This window comes from Stigmatopora argus, chromosome 5 (assembly GCF_051989625.1).
Source record: "Stigmatopora argus isolate UIUO_Sarg chromosome 5, RoL_Sarg_1.0, whole genome shotgun sequence".
Classification (NCBI taxonomy): Eukaryota; Metazoa; Chordata; class Actinopteri; order Syngnathiformes; family Syngnathidae; genus Stigmatopora; species Stigmatopora argus.
In genome coordinates this window covers 16358719-16376704 of record NC_135391.1, presented here as the reverse complement: position 1 = coordinate 16376704, position 17986 = coordinate 16358719, and the positions used below count along the sequence as shown (strand labels likewise).

Genomic DNA, 17986 nt, shown 5'->3' with positions numbered 1-17986 from the left:
ATTTTGTATTTGGAATCGACAGTATAAATAGGGAGAGAAAAAAAGATTTGATTCAAGACAGTTTTGAACTTAATTTCCAGGATGGAAATATTGGTTACCTTTGCTCAACATAAAACCCTATGCCTAACCCTAAATCAACACAAAAATTGCACAAATGCTCCCAGCCCAAAACTTTTTTTCACTCTCTGACGATCTAATAGCCAAATGTTGTTATTGTGTTCAGTACATTTGCTCTCAATATTTGAAAATGTATAACAACCGTTCCAGTAGAGCCCCCTCTTAGCCGTTCCGTTGGCCTTGAGAAACTCTCAGCAGATGTTATAAAGGTGTTAATTGCTGCACAGACACTCATAGAGGGTACATACCAAACATGCTGATGTCTCTTTCCACAAGATGACGGGCAATTAGGTCTCGTCACACTGGAGGACCTTTTTTTTAATACCATGCTACGGACCATTGCTTAAATTCAACCATTGAATCCTCCAACATAATACAGAAGAAATTTTCTAAATGGCCTGAAATTCCCCACATTTTAGTGAAATCTCCAATAATATGTTTACGTACAACTTAATCTTTTGCCCACAAAATGAGGACTTTCATTGGAATTCATCAGCTGCCTTTGACGGCGCTCGACGTACAATGCATTTTGACTGATAGGGGCGAATGAATGAATGTTCTAGCACCATCAATGGGAATCATCATCTGTTCAGTTGCATATCAATATATTTTCTAGAAATAAGCCACTAAGTGTGATGTGTTACTCTGATACCTTATGGACTTATTTTTGACTGTTTGGTCTTATATTGGCTAATGCCAATAGCATTTTTTATTTCAAAATAATAGCTATCATGGGATGGTCATACACTGTTTAAAAAAACATGTTTTTTAATTGCATACCTCCTAGGTGACAAATTTTATCAAAAGCTAAAATATTGCTGGTCAGTTATGTTGGCAGAACACACAAGTTCGGTAGCCTACATTTCCTCTTTTTAATAAAGCTTTCATTTTTATAGATGCTTATGTCAATGTCAGTGTTCATAAAACGTTAAAATTTAAATTAGAACATTCAACATCATTTGCCAAATTATAAATTGAGCACAAAAACTCCTCTTTCTCAAAACACCACAGAACTTGACGTTTTAACATTGGCAACTATCGCATTGGTGTCCAAAGAATCAATATCATATTGTAAGGAAATTGTTGATTAAAACATTAATTCTTGGTAGTTTGAAAATTGCATCATTTTTTAGTGAAACAAATTAAAAGCACACAAGAAATTCTGTTGAACTTCCACATTTTAACGTGCATCTAATCCGTGGAGCTGTACTTGCACAAGTTTACTATTTACTTTTTTGACTGTGAAGCAGTTATGTGACACCACCGTGGTGCTTATTTGGATGGAAGTCAGTAATAATGTACACCTTTGTATCATTCGAGAACAAGACTTCATAGCCATTTTTATCTACTCTATTTTCCCACCGAGCTATCATCTCCAAAAAAACCAGCATCTTTAAACACACTCTGCCTTGACACCTGCCCTCATTAAGGGCCCGGCACAATACAGGTACAGAAAGTAAATATTATAAGAAAGCCGAGAAGATGAAGAGGCAAGAGCCTATTAGACCGCGCGAAAGTCACACATCCACTCTCTGGCTTAGAAACAGCAACTCCGAAAAGTAAATGAATGTCGAAAACAAGGATTTGGAGTGGGAGGGAGAGGTGGGAAAATAAGCACAGGGAGAGACGGGGCGACCGAGGAAGAGAAATGCAGCGGTTGGCAGGCGCTTCTCAGACGTGGCATTTGGTGACAGGTGACAAAATCAAAAGGTCACGTCACTTTTAACTGAGAGCGCCTGTGCCCCGCTGATTTCCCCCGTGCCACCCCGACACCGCGACACTCATCTGGCTGCCTCGCTTTTACTCTGCTAAACTGGCAGGGAGGATGGCAGGCAGAAAGAGAAGAGTTTGAAGCGGGACGGGAGCACGGGGAGCATCGCAACGCCGCCGCAGAATCCTCCAAGCCTCCTGTTTTATCATGTCAGTGTGTTACTTTCTCTTCATTTCCATCCATTTATTTGAGTCCCTTCATCACCGTGAACCTTTGTGACTGCTGGCGTTTGTGTTCCTTCTACTTGTTGTTTTGATGGTATGTTGTAGAGTTTATTCTTTATTGTTGGGCCTAAAGGTATTTATACAGTCTATTCAGGATCTGGTATGCACCGGCTGTAAATTCCGCAGTTGAATTTTTGGAGAAACAACATTTGATACTTTCATTGTCTTTGACAGCAACGAGCATTCAATCAATTTGAAATCGGATGGCATTGATTATCATGTCCCAGTGCCACTGACAACGATAGATGTCCAATTAGTTTGGATTGGGAGAGATAGGTAGCATCACAGCTACCAATAAATCCATGTGTTGTGCATGCATGCCTGCAAATTCCCAACATACAGAAGGTTGCCCTATACTGGCAACCACCTAATTATAATTCTGCAATTAACTAATCATTAAATACTGGCCGGTAGCCGAGTAGTTAGTGCGCTGGCCTCACATTTCTGGGGTTGAGGGTTCAATCCCAGGTCAGTCCTCACTGCGTGGAGTTTGCATGTTCTCGCCAGCCTTGCGTGGGTTTTCTCCAGATACTCTGTTTTTTCCCACCTTCCCAAAACATGCAGGGTAGGCTGGTTAAACATTCTAAATTGCCTCCAGGTATGAGTGTGAGCGTGAATGTTTGTCCATCTCCTTGTGCCCTGCAGTCCCCCCCGCCTGGGCCCCTAGTTAGTTGGGATAGGCTTCAGCACCCTCCGCGACCCTTGTGAAGATAAGCGGTTCAGAAAATGAATGAACAAATGAATAAATACTGGCCCATGCTACCAAATTTTAAGACGATGATAAGGATTATAGTTAAACTTAGTGTCCACAACAACAGCAACATGCGTGACAACTTCTATATTGTTTTCATCAGAACAACAACTGGAATTAAGATGAAAAGGATGTTTTTAGCAGGATGTTGACATTGCTATATGAATAAAGGAAATACGACTACATCTAATCAAACTGAACTGTTCTGACAATGGGGAGTGGGCTAAAGTATTACTCATTATGTTGTCAGCAATGATAAGAGACCGTGTCAGCAAATAGGCAATACGGAAATATGGCTTACATTGACTTTCTTCTTTGCAATAATAAAGGCAGATCTTCATTAATATGGAGGCCTCCTTCACACCCAGCCCCCATCTTCCAGTCCCAGTGGTACAGGGGCCTCACCCCAATCAAGCTCCCTGCTGGGCAACCCTGGCTGGGGCACTGCAGATGGAAGCGGCCCCCCCTCCGAGGGCTGTGTCTCTGACAGCTTGTGAAGGGCCCGCACGGGTCAGCCGAGCCCAGCCGGCAGCCCCTTATCACACTTGCAGCCCTCCCTCGCCCGGCGCAAAATGTGGCGTCGGCATTACGCACACACTGGTAAACGGTGCATAACAAGTAGGGCCTTGAGATCCAGGCAGCGAGTCAGACCAACCTCGGCAGCTGCAGAGGTTAACCTCCCCCCTTCAACGTATCAAAGACGAAAAGCAGAGGAGAGGTGGAGGAAGGGATGGAGGCATTGCAGAAAAAAAGCAGGAGAAAGAATATCTTCATGTTCGCTGGAATGTCTGCCCAGGCATCAATTCCCCTTGCGGCTGTCATTGGCAAGGTTAGGCTAGCAGATAGTGGAATTCTCCCGTCTAGACTTAGGAGATGAAATGCATTGGTCAGTGTTATTACATCTGGCTTAATTTTCCAATCTGCTCTCTCTTTTATAGTCATGTGAGTAAAGACGACTGAATTAGCGTTATACCGAAAAGAGACGCTGGAGGCTCTGTTGCCCATGAATCTGAAACTGCGAATGTAAAGCTTGTAGGCAGTGAATCACTAATTTCATGACAATATGATACAATTGGCTGGGCACCAATTCAGGATGTCACCCGCCTGGTGCCCTTAGTTGGCAGGGATAGGCTCTGGCACCCCCTACGACTTGTGAGGATAAGCGGTACTAAAAATGTGTGTATATGATAAAATATTGATTCTTAAGACCCTGTTATGATTGCCAATACAATTACAAAATCTGCCATGATACAGTTTGATTCAAAGGAATTAGATCGATTTAATAGGATATTACGTAAATATAATGTTATATAATAACAATCGGACATAGGCTTTGTCATCATCATTGACTCGACAAAAGCCTAATTGTCATCCTACCCAGCTGCATATGACGAAATTGGTAAATTTATAAATAACAGTCTGTTACATTTGACCTTAAAGATGCCATGAAATGGTGTCATAAAATGAAAATGACTCCACTAATGTAATTTTACATGTAGAAAACAAAATTGGCAGTTAATTGTTTTTAATTGTTTTTTTTTTGCATTGCATCAGGGAACACCCACCTTTTTTTCAGCGATTCTGGTTGTGATGTCATCATCTGATGGAGATTTTCTTTAGTAGGTTTGATCATGACAGCTGAGAACTCTAGACTAATTAACAACTAATATCATAAGTAATCCTTTATATCACTTTTTTGTGTCCAAAATTTGACATGACGGGAAACGAAACATAAGCATGAGAGCAATGACTTTTTTTTTCAAACATCATAACGCTAGGGAAACCTAAAAAAAGTTAATTCAAAAACGACCTAACCAACATGCACAATGCACAAGGCAATTATAAATCTTTATCCGCACAGTATGCCGATGGCAGCCGAGGCCCAATGGCGCTGGTTAACGCATATCAAGCGCTCTTGGTAATGCTATGAAAAGAATGAAGTTTCTGAAATGTACTCAAGTGCCATCTTGTATTCAGAGCACATGTGCACTGAGAGCGTAAATGCAGAAGTATTGACAGACTGGTGGTTATGTTTACAGTGTGATTTGGCTTTGATCAATTTGCCATTGACAACGATTGACGTACAATTCATATTAAATGGATCAAGAACACAACAAAAGAAATGGCTGAATGTTAAGACCAACCGTATTTAGATTATATATATAATATATAATATAATATATATATATATATATATATATATATATATATATATATGTATATAAATATATATATATGTATATATATGTTTAGATTAAATCCATTACATGTACATCTGTGTATGTATATGTATATTTATGTATATGTATATATATATATATATATATATATATATATATATTTCAGCAACACGCTTATTTATCTATTAATTTATTTATATATGTATTTATTAACTTATTTATTACCTTTTAATTTATGTCTAAAGTGTATTTTCCTGTATTCTCACCCTCTTGCTACCATGACAATGACATTTCCCGAATACGGGATGAATAAAGTTATCTAATCTAATATAATCTAATCTAAGCGCCCCCATTTCAGATAGATTGGAAATCCATTGCCGTCAAACGCTCTTAAATTTGATCATTCACCTCAGTCTCCCTCAGTCAAATTGTAGAACTGTACGCCAGTTTAAAAGTCTCAATGTCATTGCTCTCGCTTATTTTCTTTGTGTATGCTCTATATTATCACCATGTTTGTATGATTTTATGGGGCATGGTGTAATCTGTGAGAGCCCCCTGCATCATTCCTGTATTATTTGAATAGGTTTGAATATGTTAATCTCCACCTCTGTCTATATTGAATTCACCGGAGCGGCTCTGCGGGCAACATTCGCTCGCCGCGATCCCGTCGCCGGCTTTTTCTTTGAGGCTGCCGCTTCCGTAATGATAGTAATTCAAACAACCTGATAATGGCGGGGATAAGCAGACAAATCGTATCGTGTAGCGTACAAGTTCTGAACTCAGAGGTAATTTCTATCCCCCCTCAGTAAAAGCGGTAGTGTTTAGCCGTGGCAATCTTCAGGGCAGATGACACGATCCGTGGCGTTTTATTTATTAATTTGACATCGTCTCGTCGCAGGAAACATGACATCTCTGTGTAACTAGAGGCAATGGCGAAGCGAGTGCAGGAGACAAACGGCTCTATCCTTCTCTCTGTCTCAGTAGGTCATGCTTCTCCAGCTCGCTCATGCTCATTCCCTTTGTTTAAAGTTTGGAGTGTGTGCCAGGCGTTCCCCTCTAAAGCCTCTGTGTGGAGGAATCCATTCTGTTTGTATTTTGGCACGCATGAAAGGATTTGGGTGGAACTGTGATGACTTTATAAACAGTTATAGCTCATTTGTTGGAAGAGCCTGAAGGCTTTCATATTACAATAACTCTTCTACAAATTTTGCCGCAGCTGAGAACACGACTCCGCTATTTGGCATTTATGTAATGTAGTAATGATTTTTTTTTTGTGAAGTGGGAATTAACCGCTGCTATACAGTTTCAATAAGAAGTGCGATTCATACACTTTGCCCCGCTGACTGGGAGTTATTGATAGAGCACGTACGCAAGAACACGGCGCACTATTGACTCTACCCGCTGCTGTTCTGAACTCGTCTTTTGTTTGTGTGGGAAGATGAATTTACATAAGAGGCTTATGTCAGCTGCCACATAGTTTGTTCACTTACTTCAATGAAAAACAAAAAGGACAAAAGCTATTGTCGCTTTAAGTCATGATTTTTGGATTTCTCCAAGCATGGATGTGGGGGCGAGGAGGCCAGTCAAAAGGTTTGATGGGTTTCCTCATGCTCAATGCGGCACCACAATGAGGTTTAAAGGGGGTGGCAGCTCATGGGGTTGTTGTTTACTAAATTGGGGGCAATTACACAACCTTGGAGTTTGAGATGTGGGATATGAATGATTGGGAGTGAGGATGAACAAGAAATGAAGGGAAACATTATTGATGCACTTATTAATGTGCCATTTGCTTATTTTCTGCTTTTATTGAGAATAATTACATTCAAAAATGGTGGTATAAAAGCAGTCTCTCTACATATAGACATTTAATTATGTGGCTTGTTTTGTCTTTCTGCTGTGAATTTAAATACGTGTATCTCAAGTAGACTTCCATTTCATTGGCAGGCTTGGCCTACCACTATGAGAATCATTGTTTTAAAGTGAAAGCAGAGATCACATTTTGATTCTTTATAATGATAATCAGTCTTGGTTTGCCAAGTACTATGGAAATTAGAACACATTTACATTTTTTGCGATTAAGAAAAACCTGATGGTGCAGTGACTTTGACTTTGGTGCGGGCAGTCTGGGTTCGAGTCCAACTCAGTGGCAGTGTGTGGTTGTCTGTCTTCCTGTGTACCCTACGACTGACTGGCGACCAGTCTAGGGTGTAGTCTGCCTTCTGCCCAATGACAGTTGGGTTAGGCGCCAACAAGCCCCGCAACCCTTTCGAGGATGGCTGGTATGGAAGATGAATGAATGAATGAAAGTCCACATGGATTGGATGTTTATTGGTGTCAACAAGTAACTATCAGTGCTTTTTTACTTTTTCTATTATTTAAGCGGTGTTTTTTATGAATAAAAACATATCTGTTTAAATCCCCATAACAGGGATAATTTTAAATATAATGAAATTTAATTATTTTTTTTCTCCTCAAATATTATAGATTAGTTTTATATTTGAATAATTGTACCCTTTTTGCAAGTGGACCATTTTCTATCACTCTCAAACACTTTTTTTTTTACCTCTCTATGGCTGGAGTTGTGCCTTTACCTTGGATGTTGAATAGGATTTAGATCAGAGTGCCTTGAACTCTGTTTCAAAAGAGTGACATTTTTTCATAGTCACTCTTGACTGTTTTTGCTTATTTTGAACCTTAAACCTGTTGGGTGACCCAAAACCAGCAGCTAAACTCACACTTTCTAACATGTTACAAACAATCAGATGCACCAAATAGTGTCTACAATTTGAAAACATACTTGAAAGTAGAAAAAAAATGAGCCTACAAAGTGAGGCCACTGATGTCAAAAAATACCAAACAACGCTCTGTAGTCTCTTCTTGCTGAATAATCGTGGCTCTTTTGTGCTATGTGATTTCAAATGATGAATGGATGTTAATCCTTTGCACATTGAAATTCTCAACCAGAGCATTTCCACAAGTGTCAACATATTTCAACAATGGAATGTTTCTAAAATTGAGTTTGGATTGACTGCCAGCAAATGAACCAGAATTGGTTCACTTGCTGACATCCTTATCCAGTTTAAATAAATGGGGCGCCTATTGCCGTCAATGGAGGCCAAACACATTCCTAAACTGATGTACCATGTAATATTTATCCATTTGTGTGTGTGTTTTTTCTCCCTCGCAGCAAGTGATGGAGGATCTGATGGAGGACGAGGATGAGGATTTTGACAAAGATGACAGGGTAATTATTTCCTAACAGATATGCACTTGTGTAAACACACACACACACGCACACACATGCAAAAGTACACAAGCCGCCTCAGGGTCGGTTCAGGTTGCCTTGTCAGGAAACCCAAAACGATGTAAATACTTGTGTCTTCCCTACCTCCTTTGCTTGAGGCAAAAACAAGTGTACAAACATCGTACAGCTTTTTTTTAACCTTTTTGACAGTGCATTTCTCACCTTCTCGTCAAACGCGGTCGTGTTTCAGTCAATTTTGATTTGCCATCCTGCTCTCATTTTTAGCAGAATTACATTACTACCGTCATGCTTCAGCTCTGTTTCCTGAGAACACGGACTCATATAAAGTGCTTAGTTGGCTATTTAAGTCCATTCACTGGCCCTTTATGTTGCAATAAAACAGCATCTGGGCTTGTCCAGACACTATCAGGTAACAACAGGTGGCTGCTTTACTGCCCCTGCTCGTTTACACGGCAGGAACAGCTACTGAAACAAATGCCACTAGATAGATTACAGTACTTGGTAATTGGAAATTGAAATGCCGTAGCAGCTGTGCTTCCATCTATCGTGTTGTGCTGGAGATACTTTTCAATCTGATGCCACAGTGTGAAAAGAAATTGTAAAATCGGGACGTCTAAGCCTGATGTATGATTTCAAGAGTGAACATAGCCTGGAAAATTGAATTGGACCAGATAGCGGATGCCTTAAAAGGAGGGGTGTCAAACTCATTTCATTAAACTAATTTAGTCAGAGGGCCATTAGATCTTCCAATTAGAGGTGCCACAATGAATCGCCAACCATTTTGATAGTTGATTAATAGTTTAGCGACCTGAAGTGGTCTGAATCCTTTTTAAAAGCAAATTTTCTCTTATTATTTATTTATTTTTAATTAGAGAAAAGCAAAAAAGAGAAAAAAACAAACTATTTTCCCTTTTTTGATGATGTTTATATATATTTATTTATTCATTAATTTTCAAGACCGCTTATCCTGGTCAGGGTTGCGGGGCGCTGGAGCTTATCCTGAATGACTTTGGGTTAACCACACCTTAGACAGATTGCCAGTCAATTGTAGGGCAAACATAGAGACAGACAACTCTTCGTATTCACAATCACACCACCAATGAGTGGGAATCGATCCCATGCCAGCTGCACCAAAGTCAGTCGAAAGAACCCCTGCAGCAACTCCTTGAGGAATACAGTAAATATATATTTTTTTAAATCAAATCAAGAAAAAAAATTCTCTTCTTTCATTTTTATATTGAGTTTGTTGAAAATTTGTGTCATTATTTTTTGTAATCCTAATTTTATTATTATTATTTTTTTAAACACACTTTCTGTCTCCATTTTGACTCGGAGAGGGTCGCTGCTAACCCTCCCAATCAAAATGGGTTGGACGTCCAGGGCCATCCACGGTGCAGAATGAGTAATCACCGCTATTCATCCCAGTTAAAATGAATCGCTCCTCTCAATGGCATGCAATGAGTTAACAAGAAAAAAAGAATCTGATTTCTGCAGTTCTCATCAAGGACTATAGAAATATTCCTTAATCCCATTTTCTTGAGAAACATGATGTGGGAACACATGATTTCATAGGCCACACAAAATTACCTTGCGAGCCAGTGACCCCTGGGCTTTGAACTTGACACCTGTGCCTCAAAGGCATGTTGCAGCAATATACATTTGAGTAGGGCTTAAAGTGGGAGTTTGCATGGTGTGATTTGCTCATCTGAGGGTTTTCGATATGCTCAAATATTCGGGTTATTTGTAGTTAGCTGCAAAAGGGTTTAAAAAAATTGCACCCAGGTGCAGATGGTCAAATCATTGTCCCAGCAATAAGCCAGGCAATCAGTCAGCCAGCACGGCAGTTGACTGACGAGGATACGTGAGCATTACATCCTCTCCATGCTTGTGAAGTTCCAAGGCTGAAAAGTTAGTGGACACTGATTGAAGAAATGCAGCCAAGCAACCTTCAATCTGTCTTTCTTTATGTATGTGTACCATCACTATATTCCCCACTGGCTCCTTTTGGGGAAAAATACAAATACAAGCACATGAAAAGTAAAAGATTATACATTTTGAAATAACTTTCATATTGAAATCAGGTTCAGCAGCGATAGAAGCCTGTCCGGCTCGGCCCAGCAAAATGTGATTTTGGTGCCAAACTGATTATTCCGTAGGCCAAGGTCTCTGTGCTCGCGGGGGGCTGTGACGACGGATAGCGAAGCAGCCACAAAGGCTACAATTTACCAACTCTGGCTTCATACATTTTGATCTATTGCTCCCTTCAACTGTTAGCATTTCATTTGAGCTGCAGGGAAGTTTAAAAGGGGGTATTTTCCTATTTCTTCGCCTACATCTCTCCCCACACTCGGGCCGTCGAGCGATTGATGAGTCTCTTGCATGTTTTTGCCTTCATCCTGACAAATAGTCCCCTTCTCTGTCTCTACCACCTGGTTAAGTGCTGAACAAATTCAACACCTGACAAATTGGTCCTTTAGATTCAAAAGCAGTCTTTTTTTCCATTGGGTACAGCTTCAGAGTGTTTGACGGCCTTAAAAAAACATGTCAAGGAGGTCCCATTTTACAGTGAAGCAGAGAAAAAAGTGAAAGGAAGGAATAGACAAACGTGCCAAAGTTTCATTTTAATTGAACTCAGCACATGTTGCAAACATGCACAATTCAACCCAGATGTTTACTCCAGTCATGTGCGCCACAAGGCAGCTATTAGCTGGATAACCTTTGCTCCAAAGGCTAAATGGGGTATTACGTGGCCAAAAACTGGAGCACCTGTTTTTGATTGTGTACAAGACCCCTTGCAGCCCTTGGTTTTTTCTTTCTTGATTTGGCTCTCCGAATAAGTCTGACAGACTTGCAAGCAACGCATATTGAGTGATATTCTAGTGCGTCAACGTTGATACTTGTCAGTATATTTACTGAGCTAATTGATGGAGCACATGCAATTGCTACAGGCTTTATGTCTAGTCCAGTGGATATAAAAAGTCTAAACACCCCTATTCAAACCAGTATCAATTGAATTGAAATATTTTTGTTTTCCTTTTTAGTGTTGACATTCAATAAAGAATTAACATAACTCACTGTCTGCCAATGATGGCGATAGACGTCCATTACCTTTGTTTGGCAACACCCTCCCAGTTCAAATGCATTGGATGTCTACTGAATATATCAGAAACCCAGCCATCTAGACAGGGGTGTGTGGACTTTTTATATGCCATGTACAGATATAAGATCTTCCTTAATATGAATAGTTGTTATTCTATTCAAAAGTTGGCTTGAATCGTGTGGAAGTGGTGCCATATAGGTTCAATGCTAACATTTTGTTTTAACATTGAGGCCCCATTTGCATTATTCCTGAAGATTTGCTTATTTTATTCCAATAAAGGATAGGTATATGACACCATACACAATGGAAAAGTCTATAACGGTCACCATGAGTAATGGAAACATTTACAATATTACTTGACATCTGTTGTTATAGTTGTTTGTCAGTAGAACAAGTCACCAAGGGCAATCCTTATCTGTTAGAGCTTCCCTCTTGGAGACATGTTCTCCCCTGTTAAAAGTCAGATATAGATGTACAGTGGTACCACTATTTGCAAATTCTTCTACATACAAAATATTCGGGTTATGCAAACCGATACAAAAAAGATGCCGGAGCCTATCCCTGCTGACTCCAGGTCAAAGGCGGGGGATACCCAGAATCGGTGGCCAGCCGTTCGCAGCCATCTCATATGCTCGTATCTCAAATTTGTCTCGGATCTCAGGGCAAAAATTTGCTCTGAATTTTCCTCGTATCTCAAATTTCTCGTATGTTTGGAACTCGTATTTCAAGGTATTACTGTATAATTGTATAACTTTTCACTGTAATCCAATAGAATTCAATCAACCCTAGCTTGTTGCTACACATTTGTCTACAGGACCTACAAAGGACTAAGATTTTTCTACCTTCAGGCTCTGTCACCTGTTGCTTCAACACGGGTAAAGGCATTTGTGATAATGTGCTCAAGGGCTAGGTCTACGCCTGTGCAATGAAACAGTTGTCTTCCAGATGATGGGGGAGGGCTAGGGAAAGCGAGAGAAACAGAGTGAAAGAGCGAGAGGAGATTACCCTCACACGGTCGACTGGTCACTGAAGCGCCTGTGCTCCGCTCAGCTAGGCTCCACTAGCCTCAGGAGGACTTGACACAGATAAGATACACACTGCAATCATGTCCTGCTCACGGGCTTACTGCTCCCCTCGTCTCTTTGTGCGTGTCTATCTAGCCGTGTCACAACCATACAATGTAACACCCACCACCACCACCACACACACAAATACCAAATGCAGCATCCTTTTGTCCTTGACCTCCTGATGTGCGGGACTGATACTAACTCATTGACAACGATAGACATGCCATTCATTTGGGATGTCTTTGCTTGGAGACCTCTCAGTTCAAATGCTTTGTACATCTAGTACTCAGTCAAATTCTCAGATGAAGGATGAAACGAGACACATGATTGTCGGTTAATCATTGTCACTGACACATGAAGAATTAACAACATTCATCTTATCTCATTTTCTGAACCGCTTTATCCTCACTAGGGTCGCGGGGGCGTGCTGGAGCCTATCCTAGCTGACTTCAGGCCAGAGGCGGGGGACACTCTGAATTGGTGGCCAGCCAATCACAAGGCACAAGGAGACAAACAACTATCCACGCTCACACTCATACCTATGTGCAATTTTAGAGTGTCCAATCAGCCCAACATGCATGTCTTTGGAATGTGGGAGGAAACCGGAGTACCTGGAGAAAACCCACACAGGCCCGAGGAGAAAATGCAAACTCCACACAGGTGGACCGACCTGTATTTAAACCCAGGTCTCCCGCGGTGAGGCCGACGCACTAACCAATCATCCGTCGGGCCGCCCAAGAATTAATATCCCATCCCATTTTCTGAACCGCTTTATCCTCATTAGGGTCAGTGGAGCCTGAATCGGTGGCCAGCCCATCGCAGGGCATAAGGAGGCGGACAATCATGCACACTCACACCCATACGTAGGGGCAATTTAGAGTGTCCAATCAGCCTACCATACATGTTTTTGGAATGTGGGAGGAAACCGGAGTACCCGGAAGAAACCGACGCAGGTGAACATGCAAACTCCACACAGGTGAACCGACCTCGATTTGAACCCAGGACCCCAGAACTGTGAGGCCGACGTGCTAACCATTCAGCCGCCGGGCTGGCTAAAATTAATAATTTCTCATCTGAAATTATTAGTGGGACTTTTTTTGTGGTGACATCACTCAGTAGCAACTCTAGTAGCAAGGTTTTATGGCCATCAGCGAAATGGGATTGAAACAGGTTTTTTTGTTGCACTTTTTGAGGTTTATTTTACAATGAAAACAACTTTGGTTTTGTAGCTTAGCAAAGAACAGCCTATCAAATTCAGTAAAGTACTCCTAAGGTGGTAGTGTAACTTTAAACAACTGTATTGAGTGAAGCTGAATAATCATTTGTACTGACTCCGCACCTCCTCACTCCTTGGCACGCCATGCGACGGTTCTGATAGCAACACGGCATAATGTAATTGCACTAAAGAGAGCGCTGGGAATTATATCATCCGTATATAAAAAAAGAAATGTGTGACTGAAATGTTCCAGGAATTCTATTATGCAGTGCGGCTGGGTTATCCTCTGGTATCAAGGGGGTCGCCATTGTCGTAATGGGAGTCTGCGTGCTTTTTTTCTCGTTGCTTGTGAAGGATGAAAAGCGTTGCGCTGTAAAAGACGTTATTGACTTTCCGCTCCATTTTCCTATCCTATCTATTCCCCCTGTTTTCTGAAGGTGAAAAAGGTGCCCATGAGCATTGTCTCGTGAGCATTGTCTTTCTATGCAAACGATACAGCATTGTTGATTTGTTTGTTTGTTTCCCCCCTTTTGTCACACAAGGCGCATCATCTCTCACCAGCTACATTCCCTTGTGACACTTTAATTGTTTTGTCTTTTTCGTGACATTTTTTAATCTTCTAGCTCAGTGGTCCCCAAACGCCGGTCCGTGGACCAGTACCGGTCCACGAGCCACCGAGTGCCGGTCCGTCAGAGTAAAAAATATTACTGTTTTCAATCTCGCCCTCCTACTTGAAATGAGAAAAGTTATTATAATAATAATAAATAATTGCTATTATGCTTGTTGTTCATGAACCGACCCCACCCCCACACAATTTTGTCTTAAGTCGTCGCCCTCCCCATCAGACGATCCGCGAGAAAAAGAAAGAGCTTTACCGGTCCGCGGTGAGAAAAAGGTTGGGGACCCCTGCTCTAGCTCACAGGTGTTAAACTCAAGGCCTGGTGACCAGATCTGGCCCAGAAAAGTAAATCATGTTCTTTAACCTAATGTTTCTCGCTAAAATAAAGTTTAGATAAAAATTCTGCATTCCTCAATGAATTATTGAGGATGACAGAAATGACAGAATGTTAACTTTTTATTATATATTTTAACTTTTTAATTTAAAAAAAGAGAAAAGTAATTAAAATATGACTCTTTATTTTTAATTAGAGTAGCATAATAAATTAAATAAATAAATAAGCAAAATAAATTTATGTGAGGATAAGCGGTTCGGAAAATGGATGAAAGGATGAATGAATCTTTTTTGTGATGGGCTGTGATGAATGACTGTTTTTCCGTTTTTATGGAATGAATGAATGGATGTATGAATGAATGAATTAATGGATGAGTGGATGGATGAATGAATGAATAAATAATAATAATGGACATTTAAAATTAAACATGGCTAGTTTTTAAAATATTTTATTTTAAATCAATTTTAAAAAAACATATATATTTTTTCTATCATTTTTTAAATATGTAGATACAAAAGAAAATATATGAGTTGTTGTTATTTAGAGGCTCACTAAATAGGTTTTGACATTTTTTGGGGTCAAAATACTAAATATACTAAATACAGGGTATCCCAAAAATGTATACACATTTTAGCAGCCGATAACTCAATTATTTATTCTTTCTTTATAGACTGAATCCATTGAACCAAGTGATGGCAGCCAGACTTGACTTTGAAAAAATGAAAGATATTCTAAAATAATATAATAATAAAATAATAAATAGTCCTTTGTAGTTGCAATTGTCTGCTAATCGAATCATTAAAATTGAATGTGGGCTTATGATGCGATGGACAGATGAATTTGAAATGCCTATCTCATGAATAGCTTGCCACAAAGACTTTCTTGGACTTCATTGAAACGTTTCCAGTAATCTTTCTTTTTTTGTGGGGCTTGTCGATGAATCCAGGTAGCCGTGAGAGGCACATTGTCTTTCTTGCCGCATCTCCCTCGTGCAAAGATCTGTACGAGCACTGGCGGAGCGTTGCATTTTTTCTGTTTTTTTGCGTTAGTCAGTGCAGAATTAAGGGAAACACAATTGGCCCAAAGCAAGCCGGTGCAATGAAGGGTAGTTCGAAGAAAAGCCGTATGATGACAATCGATATTAAGCACGAAATAATCGAAAAACATGAGTAGTGTACTGCGCTGGCTCACCAATACGTATGGAGAAGCAGGAAGTTTGCCTCGAAAGCCGCTGTGGAATACATTTACCTTTTTGCCTTATTACGTAAGATTTTCTTTAAGTGTGTGTATAGGAATCTAAGTTAATTTAGGTAAAATGTAAATTATGTTTATGTTACAAGCGCATCCGTCAAGTCTCTCTCTCTCTCTCTCACTCTCTCCCATCTGCGAACACCGTGTTGTATTGAATAATGTCTCATTTTATTATTAAACATCATAACCATTAGTTATTTGTTACTCTGTTAGTAGATGGTGAATTACAACCAATAAAAACATGTTTTTCCATTGTAATATCCTTTTTTGGTGTTTTTGTCAGAGGGTGGGAACGGATTAATTTGTATTTAGTTCATTTCTATGGGAAACGTTGATTTGAGATACGAGTAGATCGACATACAAGCTCAGCCCCGCTAGTATATGAAGGTATGACTGTATGTGGTCTTCTGTAACGCTTATTATGGACGTCCTGAACAATTCCCTCAGCTTCAAACTTATATCCATTGAGTGATGGTAACTTATGTTGGTGGTTCTTTGTTAAACTACCTCCTAAATTGCCTTTGCACTGGCATATGTTCAGCAGTATTTTAGAATAAATTTCCTTTTTTCAAAGTCAAGTCTGGCTGCCATCACTCTGTTCAGTGGGTTCAGTCCATAAAGAAAGAATACATAATTGAGTTATCAGCTGCTAAAATTTGTATATACATTTTTTGGGACAACCTGTTTATTTGAAAATGGAATAATAGTTGATTGTGGTTCGCGACAAAACTGAGTTTGACACTCCTTGCTGTTGCTATTCCTTTTGGTTTCCTAGCTTTCTACCCTTACTCTTTCAATAGTAAAGCCCAAACTGACTTTAATCTATTTAGAAGGACCCTAAACCAGAGGCCGTGGATGACAGCTGTGATAAAAACCATATCTTTGAGGATATGGTGGCTTCGTGGCATTTTGAGTGGATGCTAGGATTGGTGGTAAGTGGGCATGCGTGTGTGTTTCCCCCCAGTCCGTTACTGATTTCTAATGATGTTTCACTGTCTATTATGTCACCCATCACATCTTTTAAACCTGTCTTCTTGTCTTGTCGGGGTTTCTGTACCTTTACCCGTATGCATGTTCTGTACTTAACCTAGTGCTAGCTTGGGGGCTCTGCAGTTGCCTTCCAGAATGATAATAATGGGGCTTCTAGCATGAAGGTCTGCCTAGTCGCTTTATATGACTTCCCTGTAGTATTGCAAGATGACAGCTGTAGATTGAAGTGTGACAGTGTGTTAAGTATGCTCTGGCTGTGGGACCATAGGCTATGTGGTATTTAAGGGGGATTTGAGAGTAACTCAAACTAACAGATGTAATTTCTATCTTTTAAGGGGACACGCCGCGCCACTTATTGATTATCACACAAGTCCCGACAACCTTTATCTTGCTTCCCACTGTAGGGTGAGGTGATAATATTGTGGCATATGGATAGGGTGGTGAAAGTAAAACTTTATTAAGCTCTAAATAGCATTCTGTAATGAGCTGAAGCAAATGAACAGTCAAACCAATGCGGCAGTCTAGTGATCCACCTTGTAACGTAATATTAACTCTTTCAGTGGCACTGGAGATGATAAACATCCAATCATGTGGCTCTTTTCATCCTTCTGCTGTGAATTTAAATGACCCTTTTCACTCTGGCTGCCCCGTTCGCCTCACAGTTCTGAGATTGAGGGTTCAATGCCTTGTGGGTTCCTGTGTGGGTTTTCTCTGGGTACTCCAGTTTCCTCTCACATTCCAAAAATATGCATACTAGGTTGTCCCTAGCTATAAGTGATTGGTTGTCTGCCTCCTTGTGACGTGGGATTGAATGGCAACCACTTCAGGGAGCCCCCCATCTGCTGCCCATAGTTGGCTGGGATATGTTACAGCAACCCTCGTGACCTTTGTGACAATAAGTTGTACAGAAAATTAAGGAACTACCATATTTTCTGGACTATAAATTGCCGGTTTTTTATAGTTTGGATGCGATTTATGTGTAAAATTATTCAAACATTAATTTCACTTGACAACTGAAAACAGCTTAACAAAAAATTGTAACTACTTTTTCTGGTAAAAAAACATATTCAGCATGTGGTTGCCACTATTCTTTTTTTTTTT

At 40.2% G+C, this 17986-nt stretch overlaps 1 protein-coding gene across 7 annotated transcripts in view; it reads left to right on the top strand.

Annotated features, from left to right (window-relative positions):
* The window catches only part of mctp1a (multiple C2 domains, transmembrane 1a), a 109089-nt gene that overhangs the window by 67218 nt on the left and 23885 nt on the right, over positions 1-17986 (top strand). For 4 of the 7 annotated variants that reach the window (XM_077599825.1, XM_077599824.1, XM_077599829.1 and 1 more), the window contains one exon: positions 8231-8287. In XM_077599825.1, the coding sequence (XP_077455951.1) occupies positions 8231-8287 (57 nt within the window). Of the gene's footprint in view, positions 1-8230; positions 8288-16725; positions 16828-17986 lie in introns of all 7 variants that reach the window. The other 3 variants (XM_077599823.1, XM_077599821.1, XM_077599826.1) reach the window with 1 other exon arrangement.